At 35.2% G+C, this 14,016-nt stretch overlaps 1 protein-coding gene across 2 annotated transcripts in view; it reads right to left on the bottom strand.

The window, feature by feature from the left end:
• Nucleotides 1–14,016, bottom strand: part of LOC110465855 (espin-like) — a 39,270-nt gene that overhangs the window by 23,871 nt on the left and 1,383 nt on the right. For both annotated transcript variants that reach the window (XM_021521964.1, XM_021521965.1), the window contains exons 2-5: nt 13,396–13,776; nt 7,335–7,463; nt 5,789–5,943; nt 623–841 (exon numbers count right to left, since the gene is read on the bottom strand). In XM_021521964.1, the coding sequence (XP_021377639.1) occupies nt 623–841; nt 5,789–5,943; nt 7,335–7,463; nt 13,396–13,776 (884 nt within the window). The remainder of the gene's footprint in view (nt 1–622; nt 842–5,788; nt 5,944–7,334; nt 7,464–13,395; nt 13,777–14,016) is intronic.

The following is a 14,016-nucleotide window of genomic DNA, read 5'->3' as shown; positions in this document are numbered from 1 at the left end:
GTACCAGGGAAGTATTCAAAATTAAAGAAACGGTCATTTGAAAGTTCTATTGAAGATTTTTAATTTTGATGGATTTGGGGGCCAAAAAAGGCCCTAACTAATATAGTTCTTTGTATATAAAAAAAACATGCTATACGTTTACGCATAGGCGATTTGAAAAAACCTTACAGAACTTACATGGAACGGAGCTTAAATTGAACAACTACATTTTCGTAATAGTATGGGGAAACGCACCGAGATGTTGAAACGTAATGTCGTAAGTTGATCGGCGATTCTCTGGCATAGGAATTTGGCTAAACTTTTTTTGTTAACGGTTACCTATTTAATAATACTTTTCACATAAACTCACATAACAACACATTATGTATCTTTTATTAATGTTTGACATAAATAAATTTGTTGACCGTCATTTGTCTTATAGTTCCGTGTATAATAAATAAGGGAAATAATCCAAGATGGCGATCTCCCAGAATCGTCGATCTTTTCCTGAAAAAAACTTGAAATTTTCTATACCTGTGTATTTTACGCACCCCCCACTTTGGGTATTAAATTTCTGAAAAAAAAGCGCGCAAATTACATGGGTTTTTACGGTATGTTATCATCATATGTAAGCTTCACAAACCTGTAGACACTCTAAGGGTTCTGATCGCCTAATGGACCAGTGCATCCATGTGCGGCCATTGTTGTCTCTCTCTATCCCGTCAGCATCGTCCACATTGAAGTTGGAAGAGGAGCTGAGAAGCTCAAAGTGTTTGATGTGGTCTAGTCGACACGCCCACATACAGGGAGATAACCCATCCTTGTCTCGTGAATTCACATCCGCGTTGTGGCCAATCAGGTACTGTAAAATACACAAATGAATTGTGCGTTGAATAGATTATCCTTCATTTTTTATCTAAATATGCACACAACAGTAGGGTGATAATATTTATCAAACACACCAAATTTTATTGCAAATGTTAAAAGAAATTTTCAATTTACAAAAATAAGGGGAAAATGTGTGAGACATCACTGTCCCCCCTAGCTGTGTGGTTAATACCAACAGTGACCTTAACTTATAGACCCTGGGATCCTGAAATACAAACTCACTGAAGGTATTCTCATACTTGATCTTTTGTGTAAAGTTTTACGAAATTTACTTTAAGAAATTAAATGAAATCACTAGATTCATGCCACTGAATCGCAATGCAACAGGATGTAATACCCAGATAGACACGGGTAACACTGTATAACTCCCCCCACCCATAAAACGACAGAGGCATACAATACTATATATGTTAATATAAATATGTTATGCATGAGTATGTGGTAAGTATTATATAGAATATTATCTATTTACCTGGCTGTCACATTTATTACACCAACAGTACGTATGAAGAAAAACTATGCATGGTGAAGAGTTGAATCTGAAGTTTCAAAACTGTTATAATCTCTAGGATGTTACTGACGATTACACTATTAACATTCATGGTTGTTTTGAATATCGATAATAACATGAAAATCACCAAAAAAATATGCTGTTTTAAGAACATTGTCGAAAACCCACGGCTGATTTCGCTTTGGTACTTACTCATCACATGATGAGTGAGTACCGAAACGAAATCAGCCGTGGGTATTGAGTGAGTACCGAAGCAAAATCAGCCGTGGGTATTGAGTGAGTACCGAAACGAAATCAGCCGTGGGTATTGAGCGAGTACCGAAGTGAAATCAGCCGTGGGTATCTGACGATGCCTTAAGAACAGCCCTGCATGAAATACAGCATTTCAAAAAAATTGACATCTGTATCATAATAACATGAAAATTACAAAAAACAATGCTGCCTAAAGAACAGCCCTGCACCAAATAGAAATATAGCATTTCAAAAGCATGACATCTGTGTCCTTCATTTTGGAAAAGCATGTACATCTATGTGGTTGAATGTAAAATCGTATTGTTATTTTCTTTACGAAAATATTTGATCTAGGATTGATGAAGAGAAGAGAAAAAGGATATATATATATATACTGTGCATGGGGCAAAGAAGTAACTCCAACAGTGTGTATAAGTTTAGGTTGTCAAATTTACGGAGCGATCCGCTCCTTTATACTGTGCATGATATACACATATACAAGTAGGTTGATATTTCAAATACAATGTACACATACAGCCTTAAGTTCAATCTAACATAAATATGTATATTACAGTTTCTTTGGAATAAAATTGAGATTAAATAAAAATCAACAGGCAATAACGAACAAATGGAAGGCATATATATATTTAAACTGCTTTAAATACACAATAATATGATTAAAAACACCCCAGCCAGGTGAACGTGTTGAAGAAATGGGATTTACGTGACAATGACTACATGCTGATGTAACAGGGGTGACTAAATCATTCAGCACACTAGATCATGCATTGACAGATCTAACCAGTACAGCACAATTAGTCATCAAAGCTGACATCAACACAGCGATGGATTTCAGAGTCGGGAAAATCAATGATTTCACCACTGTAGACCATAATGGACTCATCCCGATAAAATGAATGGTAGAGCTGCAATAAATAATGTACCAGCTCTTTATGGGCTAAGGTTTTGCACTTGACAACTTCTTTGTTATGGAGACAATTAAAACAAGGCAAGGTGGTAGTGATAGCAAAGAATGCAAATATTTACTCCTTTTCAGTTAAATTTTGTAAAACTTCCTTAAGCGAATTATTTTTTTTATAACTTAAGAGATTACAGTATACTAGATGAAAATGTGGTGAAAAATGAAGAAAGTGCCAAATTGAAATACAATTTGAACAAAGTTTAAAACCCTCCTTCCCAGCAAGTCACAACACAAATATTATGACTCTATATAAGCCTTATAGTTCAGTAGAAAATTTCGGGGTTTTTTTTTCTACTTTTGACTCCTATTACTTTAAAATACTTATATCCTTAGAAACTTATTTAAAAAAGATGTTTGACGTTTTTATACATTTGACCACTGTGACCTTCAACAAGTGTTAATGTAATTCATTCAACATCTGATTAAAACTTGATTTCTCTCAGCAAGGGCAAATGTAAAGACCTGACAAACTAATGATTTCTTAGCCTCATAACTCTGTACCAAAAGTTATTTGAAAATTCTTCACAATTCTTCACAATTTTTTTGTATTCAAAAGTGGATTACTTACAAAACTTTCATTGGATAAGATACCAGGTAAGCTTTTCTCTTTATAGTAGCTGAACTCATTCACCCCTGAAGACACATTTTGAACTCTTCCAATTCAAAGGTTGAATAGTTCATTTAGAAATTTCAGGGGTGAATGAGTTAAGTAATGCTTACCCTATGGTGGAGCTTATGCTAAGGACACATTTTCACTTATAAGATGTTTTGAGAAAAGAAAGCAATTTATTTGAACTAACTGATAGCCTTGCTCACCAACAAGCTTAAGACCAAATATCATGACTTTTGGCTTTATGGTTGTTAAGAAGAAGGCTTTTTAATGAAAAACAATGAAAGACATCGGATTTTTGAAACCTTAATTAATTGCAGACATTTTGCACCTCTTGGAGACCAATTCATCAGACATTTTGCATCTGTGGTGAATAAATTTGATAAACATGCAATTGTTTCCTTTATGTGAACTACTGGACAGAATAATAGGTTTCAGGCACTGATCTCAGTTTTATGAAGGTTCCTTAACCCTTTCACCACTGTAGACCATAATGGACTAGTCCCGATAAATGCATGGTAGAGTCTACTAAAGTTACCTAGGGGTGAAAGGGCCAATGTAAGAAAATCCAATGTCGATGAAATTGGGGCTAGGTACAGATACTGGTGTTCCAAGTAACACCTGCAGGTAATGACAGGTTTCCAAAAATGAGTAAATACTCAACACCCTGAAGTCGTTACATCGTATAATCATCGGGACACTCCAGTGGTGCTCATGAACCACGGGCCCACGGCTGACAATGTCTTTGTCATAATAAGACGTTTAACAATAGTACCTTCCCCACTCAACACAGTCTATAGGCATTGAAAGTATTAACACAAATAAAACCGGCGAAACGAGTACAGACCAAATTAACTATGGCCCGATAATCCCTCGGGTATACACAAAATTGGACATAACCTGGTACAAATCTCGGGAGAGGACAATTCAGATAGCCGGCTCTAATTATCCCCAACCCCATAATTTATATATGGAAACAGTGTTTAACTCATTCACCCCTGAAATTTCATGATGGACTATTCCAACCTTTGAATTGGAAGAGTTCAAAAGTGTCTTCAGGGGTGACTGAGTTAATACTGTGAAATGTCTATAGTAATATTTGTCTATATAAATAGTGAGTGGTGAAAACAAAAAAAGTATGAAAGGAAAACCTGATGAATATAAATCTACAGGTAATCTGGTACTGATATTGAGGGATTGGGAGAATATTTCATGACATTTAAATTTTCTGTTTGACATTTAAAATACCTGGGAATGTTTGAAAATGTGCAGCTTATTTCACGTGTATTGGACAGGTTTACAAAGATTGTGCACCAAGGATCAAATTAAAATGCAAAATACATCATATGTAAATAAGCATGACTGTATACTTGCTTGGATACAAGTATATATACATGTGACATTTTGTCAGTTATATCCAATGTGTACAGCATTCTATATATATTTGTATTGTTAACGATATCCGGATGTTAATGACAAGTTCATGAAGGTGCAGGATACATCCGTCAGTCATAATGTTGAAAGTATACCGTATTTGCCATAATTAGCACTCTTCCTCAAGCTCCTTTTTATTGGAGGAAATGGTTTCAAAATCTCCAGACATTTCTGAATGTTTATTTTATCCTTTGGTGATAACAGTTGAAGTTGCATATCTTTTTCTATCATAACTTACATTTTATTATCCTAATAAGCAACCCCCCCCAACCCACCTTTAAGCCAATTATTAAGTGCCCTGGGTACTAATTATGGTGGATACTGTAGACATGTAACAAATTTATACATACAGCATACAAAGAATACCTCACAACTGAATGGAAATGGCAAGGTGATAATACAAAATTTGTTCAATATATTTGAGCTATTTAACTTATTCCAATGATAGATGTAAAATTTGCAGGATTATCAAGTTACAGAAGTCTGACCTTTGACCTTGGCCCTATGCATCCAAAATAAAACTAACTATTACTTTTTACAAATTCCAAGAAGGCCACTGGCAGCCATGTTGATTTGAAAATTCATTTTGAAATTGAAGTACGGCAAGTTATTATTGTGAGTAAGCATAGGAAATTTCATGAAAATAAATAAGCACCCTTACACATGTATGTTCTAACAAATGTGTGGGTGATGCAAGCCGGTTTATATATGTCAACTTTACCTCTCAGGTGACACAAAAACTAGGTCAAACTGACGTCACATTTTTTTATGGTACACTTTTAAAATATAAAATATAATTTTGATTTATTTTACAACAATTATGAAACAAGTTTTAACAACTTATATTTATCATGTTTCTTGCTCCTTACTGTGTTGCCTCACTCAAAGCTTCGGAGTCCTGTCACTAAATAATGTAATAACGGAAACTTTTGTCTGCGTAGACATATCGGGTTAGGACTTGGTCGTCGGTGTTAGAAACCACAGTAAAATGTTAAGTCAGCGTTTCATAACATATGTTGGTGATGAAGTTTACAGAACTTTAAAAAAATAAAATAAAAAAAAACAATGGCAATGAAAAAAAAAAAAAAAAATGTGAGGAAATCCTTCCTCAGGGTGAATCGGGATACAAGTATGCATTACACAATGTCCTTACCTTGAGGCACTCGGTACTTTTGGTTGTGACGGCCCAGTGGATGGGGGCACGCCCCTGTGTGTCCTGCATAGTGAAATCCCCTCCATACTGTAGTAACATGCTGAGGGCTTTGTGGTTGGCATCGTGGCAAGCTTGGTGTAGTGCTGTAGATCCATCTGTAACATAATGTCATTATCGTCAGTACAACCTCAAATACATCAGAATCTAGACATCCGATGATAACGTTACACAGGGCCATCAAATATTGTAAAAGTGGAAATTATCATGTATAGAAAAGTTCATATATATAACTTATTATATCTGGGGTAAATAAATGTTGAACTAATTTCTGCAGCATAAAAAATGCAAGCATTTCCACACCACATAATCAATTTTTTTAACTTTTATAGTAAACAATAGGAAAATCACACTAGTAAAAGTGGAAATTATTCCATGGAGTAGAACTGTTTGCATTTATGACTCTTTTATAGTGATTGCAGTGGGTTTTTTTTTTACATTTGCAATGGTTCTAAAATCTGTTTAAATCTATAATCTTTATACCTGCAAATATATTTGGGTGTAGAAGTTGTATGTTTTTGCCCCAATTTATGCAGTATAAAAAAACGCAGGCATTTCTAAATCATAATAATTTTCACTTTTATATATACCTGTACGCTAGTGAAGTACTTCCCACTGACTGGGCTATCACATGTAATGTAGGCCTAGGGCCATCAGAAATTATGTTACCAAAGTCTCATTGTCAATTCAAATGCATCTATAAAACATGCAGTCAAATATTCTACCACAGCCAAACAAAAAACAATAATCATTCTGTTTGTCATGGCTGAGGCTTTGCTCAGCTATTGCTTATCAATTTGTATCCTTTGAAAACACATATTACCACAGGGGTTGAAAGGACTACATGTATGGTTTGGGCCTCTTTTGGCCCCCAAATCCATCAAAATTAAATATCTGCAATAGAACTTTCAAACAACTGTTTCTGTAATTTTGAATACTTCCCGAGTACTATTATGTAAACATTTATTTGTATTTTCAATTTTGGCTGCCATGGTAACCAGGTCATATTTGCACAAATTATTGAAATTTGATTATTCAGTCAATTTTGACAGGTTTTCACCTAGTTTTTCTCTTAGATACTACCATAGAGCGCACTCTTTAACAAACTTTGTATTTCTCCTGAAGATGTATTACAGGTGCCTACACATTATCCTTTGATATTAAGTTTGTTCAAGCATGCGCTCTATAGTTTCTAGGAGAAAAACTATGCAAAATACCGCAATATTCACTGAATATTCAATTTTTTCTAATTTATGCAAATTTGAACTTGTTACCATGGCAACAATAATTAGAAATATAAATAAATATTTTCATAATAGTATTTGGGAAGTATTCGAAATTAAAGAAACAGTCATTTCAAAGTTCTTTTAAACGTTTTGAATGTTGATGCATTTCGGGGCCAAAACAGGCATAAACCATAGCTCTTTGCCATTTTTTCCCCCACAGCAATAAATTGTAATAACGCAGCATTATTTCAGTGTTAACTCACCATGAGCTGTAGCATTGACTTCAACTCCACTCTCCAAAAGGCACTTCAAAATGTCAAACACATCAAAGTGTACTGCGTATATTAATGCTGTCCGTCCGATTCCATCTTGTTCCTCTATACAAGAAATATCTACAAATGTAGAAATAATTGAATTACCATCAATGAAAATTTTCAATCCTGTTTTCAATGCTCAGTATTAGCACTGAATGCAGAATATGTCATAAATGGGGTCCTGTTGCATAGTTCAAACGGAATAATTAAAGAAAAGTGGGTTGGGGGGGGGATACTTTTGAAATTCTATGCTTCAAAATTTAAAGGATATGGGGACAATGTAATGCAAATTGCAATATGCATTGTCCTTTAAAAGAAAAGAATATCTTCTTTTTTACAGACACTAAGAAAAAAAAGAACTGTCAGCAAAAAAAAATGTACATTTATTACCCAATTAAATCTTGAGTATACAATAACATTGTTGTTGACCATACGAGACCAGCCTCAGCTTCTAAACATTCATCATCATCTTGCACTCCACTTATTACAGTAATATACAAGAGGTCTATAAGACCTGCATCATTCACTTGTTCCTTTTGCTATAAATCTAAACTATAGACCAAGAATTTGAGGGGAAATAATTGCAGTAACAACTTCATTGCTTGTAATCTCAGATTTTTACTGACTCAAGCTAATCAAATGACTGTACCACGACATCAATCTCTTAACCAGAACTAAAAGGTTTAGTCTACTGCAGTCCCCTTTTAAGCCTCATTCCACTGCCCATATAGGAGTCCAATATCCTTGAGGATTTATACAACACTTAAACTCCTCGACCAAATGACAATTTAATGATTTGGGCCTAAGTTGGTTCAAATCCCACCACCCTTACAGAAGAAGTCTTAAAAATGTTTACTATTGCATCCCTTATTGAGTTCAGCTAGGTCCTCTCCCCCTAGGCAGCACTGGCTTTTCAATTGGAGTTTCTTACTTGGACAACAGATTGCTTACCTTTCTAAATCTAATGACAATTTATTATTTTTTTATTTCAGTATTAACAGCTATTGTTGGGAGGGGGGGGAATATTCTGTTCCAAGTTTCCTCTTCAATTTTTAGCTGTCATGTGCTTGAAGTCATTGGCCGTTATATACGCCATACAAAATATCATCGTAAAAGGCAGAGAATAAAACCAGATATTGAACCTTCTATTACTTGAGTTTGTCTTTTATTTGATAAGGCACATCCATCATATGTACATACATACAAAATTGTATACAATATTGAGTCCCTTTGGGACAGTAACAAATCTGACCAAATTTGTTTCATACCCTTTCGCTGGCACCAATTTAAAGAAGTAGTTAAGTCTTTCAAAGATTTTCATCACTCATTGATCAATAACATGCTTTCTTTAATTTAAATGAACGGAACAAATGTTGCATTTTCGCTATGATCACATATAAATATATGGCATATATTTGTTATGGTGGAATATGACTAGGGCATTCAGATGACTCTTGGCATTTATAGTGATTACAGAAGTCAAATAGAATTTTCCCTGAAATTAAAGAAATCATAGGATAACGATAGTTTTCTGAAAACAGTAACATATGCAATCTGGAGGCCATCTTGTGCTGAGGTCAAGATTAAAGTCGATGTCACATTTAGTTTTTTGAGAAATATTTGGTCTAACTCTTCAATCCTGCAAATTTATTTCCAGCAAACTGGAGGCCATCTTGTCATCTTAGCTTCTTCTGATTAGTCTCAAAATTAAGCATGCACAACTATGGACCAAAGCCAAGGAAACATGCATGTACAGTGACAAATCTATACATGTATATGAGTCCCAAGTCATAATACTCAAAGAATTTTGTTGGGACTCGTAGAATTTTTTGGAAATACTTAAATTTCAAATTGTGGGACCCTTTGTTTTTANGGCATCCTAGTAAATATTGTGGGTATCCGTTATCTGATATTTTTACTATATTTTCTTTATTAAGGTGGCTCGACACATCGTCATCAGCGTCCATTTTCGTGACGTACTTCCGGAAAAAGTACAGCTCGGACTCAATTATCTTGATCGAAATGTGCATGTACACCGTGTCGTCATTTCCGTTTTGCGTATCGGGTATTCAATATCGTAGTGCAAATTATAGTAACACCTGGGCCGTTTGCGTTTAAACGGTCAAACCGATCGGACCACTGTTGTTCGTTTATTAAATAAGGTAGGACCTAGTTATCTGATGCTGCTTTCAGGCGAGCCTTGAGAAAGCCTTGCAAGTCTTGCATACACATTTGTAGGTCCGCCAGGATTTATACCCGGAATTGTTACATTTATAAACGGTCAAACCGGTTGTTCCGCATAAACGAACAGGCCCCTGGTAAACAATAGTACACGTGCGTGCCGATGATATGTCAACACCCGATATCGAGATTTTACCGGGAAATGTATAATCACACGTACTTCAGGAATAAAGCTTTCCAATTCATTGACATAAACAGACTCACGGGAAGACAGTGACATGAGACCAGACGACCTCAAGAAGGTCATATAGGAAACACATGGAATGCGGACGTACCAACCTCATATGTGCATATCACGTGCTTACACGAGTTCATAAGCTGAGGGAGTTTCGCTCTGTCGATTAAATCGTGTTTACAAATGTAGTCTACTTACTCTGTGAAAATAATGTTTTGTAAAATATCAAGATACCTATGAAATGCATGTGTGAGGGCACGTGAGAACGGCATACCATGCGATAGCCTCTGGTCACATATGTACCTGACATGTAATTATAAATATACCGTGAGTTAGCGGACTGTGGAATGATGTCCAAAGTGTACATGACTGAGGGTAATTTGGTTCCATTAAAGAACAATAAATTGATAATTTTGATATCATATTTTTGATTTATTTCCATCATTTGTTATATGTAAACAGAGACAACTGTCATTGTGTAAATGTCATCCCTCTGCAAAAAGTTCCGATTTTTTTCAAGGAAGATAACTCTCACCCGGATCAAAGTGATTGTAAAATGTAAAATAAATTAATTATAAAGCCATTGTGTATATTTTGTTCAATTTCCCACTCTATATGTATAGATCTGTGTGTCCTGTTTGCTTTTAGCTTGTAGATAATCACTTTTATCCGTTCAAATTCAATAAAAAACACTTTGTGTAACATGTGTTACATATTTTGCGATAAATAAAATATTTGTAGGATTAATTATAAATGCTTCTTTTCATTTTTTTATTGTTTTTATTGTTCCGAACAATGCCACACACAAAAAAACCCGGAAAATATTAAAAGTGGCGAAAATTCAATTTTTTGGTATTTTGTCCAAAAAATTCCCCAAACTATCGGAATGTTTAGATTTTCATAAAATTAACTCTGCATAGTTGCATAACCATTATATGAAAGTTTCAACGAATTTTGCTGGTTAATTGCGAAAGTGTGGAGCCACCTTAAAACAATATTTGTTGGCATTGCTACGCTCGTCTACTTTGTAACTTGACCCTAAAGTGTTTATTTATTTTTATTTTACCACCTCTGCAAAAACCCAAGTTGCAACTTGCAACGCTCGGCGGAAATATACTAGCATAAGTTGCATAATTATATTATTGACCGCTCGTTATAGATGATCTGAAAATTAATACTTTTTATTGTAACCTTCCTAACCGCCCGGGCGATATTAATCATATCATTATACAAGAACGATCAAGTTTTTTTTCGGCTGACAATATTATGTATAATCAACTAAACATATCCATTCAATTATTTTGGTATTATATATATTGTTGGAACTGTTTAACTATCTTGTATGTACAACATAATATCTCATTGTGGAACTTATAGCTTACCATCGTGTACGTACAAGAAAGTATCTTCACACAGAATACTATTGTGTACGTAGTAATAAGTTGTACGTACCAGAATGAGATGATATGCTGTACTTACAAGTATGATAATTTTAAATTAAATTTAAAGGTGACGCATATGTGCCTCCTAAGTTGTACCATTTTAACCAGATATTTTAGCAAATGTACCACTGACTGTTGGTAATATGCACGCCCTTACATGAGTTAATCAGCGTGGACATTTCAATTATAAAACGCGAGACTATATAGCTAGTGGCCTTGGGTGTCGCACTGATTTGAACTTATCCGTTTGTTTAGCAACTTAGTGATGCCATGAGTAACTCATTAATTAAACAGCAACGATGTTATGGTGATGTTTGTTTTTTTGTACGACAAACTATTACATGAAGTACTGTACTGTAGGTACAATGTCTGAAGACTAGATATTGTGCGTCCCTACATTTATTTTTTGACGGTGGACCTCTCGTATCCCCCTTACGGGCGGGACGCCAAATTAGGTAATAATGAACAAGCCCCCTGTGGATTCATACATTTGTCATCATCAGGTTGCCCCTATAATAATACCATCTGACTTCTAAAACACGCTGTTGATAGAGAATTTGAACCGAAACTTTAAATTTTCTTTCCAGTACACAAAAAAGGTCTTCGGGCCATACTTAAAATATGTTTTCTTCTTCTTGTTAATTAAACATAAAAACAATCCTCAGAACACGGGAAATCGCTTTTGAGACGTTCTAGAAAACACATTTTTTTGGGGGAAATCCCCCAAACCCCTTGCCTCCCCCTACTCGCGCTATGCGCTCGGGGTGCTGCCTTAAGCAGCACACCGTTGACTATTGAGAAATATTTCCCGGCCCCCCCTTTTAGGAAATCCTGGATCCGCCCCTGATATTTGGTCTAACTCTTCAATCCTGCAAATTTATTTCCTGACATCTTGTCATCTAATACTCAAAGAATTTTGATGGGACTCGTAGAATTTTTGGAAATACTTAAATTTCAAATTGTGGGACCCTTTGTTTTTAGCAATCAAAAGTTAAAAAGACCCATGAAAATAAATTGTAGATTGATCACTGATGTACATACGTTGCTGTTTGAGAATTTGTCCTAATATTTCATGGTTGAAACTGATAAACAATGGACCAAGGTAGATCAGCGATTTGAAAAGGTCATCATGATCATCCGATGGTTATATTCACTTTATTCTTTTTTGATGAAAGCTTTCTAGTAGTTATTTCCCCATATAACACTTTTAAAGTGCCATTAACGTGAAACACTGGTTAAACAATTGTCACCCTGGTAAAAAATAACAGCCAATAATAGTCGATACCCCTCTGAGGTAATAATTTTTTTCGATGCCTGATCATCTGCAAGGGGTTGAACCTGAGACCTCTGGTTTACTATTCCGCCTTTGCGTATTGCAGAGTTATCTTCTCTTGTGAGCAGGTATTGATTGTTACGTCATTGGTTTGTGTGAGAAAATTGCGTTGTTTTCTGAAATATTGATGACGTTACTCTCACAAACAGATAACGTAACAATCAATACCTGCTCACAAGAGAAGATAACTCTGCANGAAAAATTGATGACGTTACTCTCACATACAGATGACGTAACAATCAATACCTGCTAACAAGAGAAGATAACTCTGCAATACGCAAAGACGGAATAGTCTAAAGATCTTTATATACACCATGAACTTTTAAGAGAAATTCCCCCTCGCCAAATTGATAGAAAGTGGCTAGTATGTTGTACCAGGGTGCATGACATAAATATCCCCCTTCAGATAATAACTTATCTCAAGTCTTCCAGGGGTCATGGTTACTCTTATATACGTATACATATAGTATACGTATGACTGAAAATTTTGGTTAACAGTCCTAGGTTCCTATGTGAGCGCCAATGTAACAAGTCATTCTGTATTCAATGCCTCCACTAGGGGTCGAACCAGGGACCTCTGGTTTAATAGTCGTATGCTCTACCAGATGAACTAAAGAGAGGAAGCGGCTAATATTTTATACCAGGTGACTCATCTAATCTAGTCACTTGTTTCCGACTGTCACACTGATAAATTATTTATACAATCATAAAATGCCAGAACTCCATTCAGCAAAATCAACACAGTATGTCAAGAATAATATTAATGAATTAGTTCCTTAAGGTTTGAACATTTTGCAATTAATTATTCTGAGAACTTACCATTTTGAATTAACTCGACACACATTTCAAAGTTGCCTTCCTTGACAGCCTGTATAATGGGAGGTAACCTGGTAAAGTTTATACTCTCCTCGTTACTGATTCCCGTTAGGCTTCGTAACGAATCTAAGTTCATCCATCGCCACTGAAATTTGTCTGGTGCGTCCACGAAAGGAGTCATAGGACTCAGTCCTCTGGCTGTAAGTGACAGCGATGTCGATGTTGCCTGGGCATTCTTTTCGTGAATGCGATTCTGTAACAATCGATAATACTTCTGCAGTTGCAGAAGAGCAAGGTTCAATGTATCTCGTAACTCTGCACATTCTGAATCCTCATTTAACTTCAGAAGAAATTCATGAAGAAATGCAGCTGCCTTTTGAAAATCTGAAAATAAAAAGAACAAAGTCTTAGAATTTACACATAATCTACATTTGATCTTTGAGATATTTTTTTATAGACCTTCTAAAATTCTGAAAGACCAAACATTTACCAAGAACATTTTGCTTGTATATTTAGTGGTTGATAACATCTAATTAAGAAAATATGTGTAATAATAAAGGAAAAGAATGAATAAACAAAACCCTTTTTTGTTCGCTACTATATATACTTATCATTGGATAACAC

Source organism: Mizuhopecten yessoensis, unplaced genomic scaffold (genome assembly GCF_002113885.1).
Source record: "Mizuhopecten yessoensis strain PY_sf001 unplaced genomic scaffold, ASM211388v2 scaffold11103, whole genome shotgun sequence".
Classification (NCBI taxonomy): Eukaryota; Metazoa; Mollusca; class Bivalvia; order Pectinida; family Pectinidae; genus Mizuhopecten; species Mizuhopecten yessoensis.
Note: the sequence above shows the minus strand (reverse complement) of the source record. Positions and strands in the feature narration are given on the sequence as shown.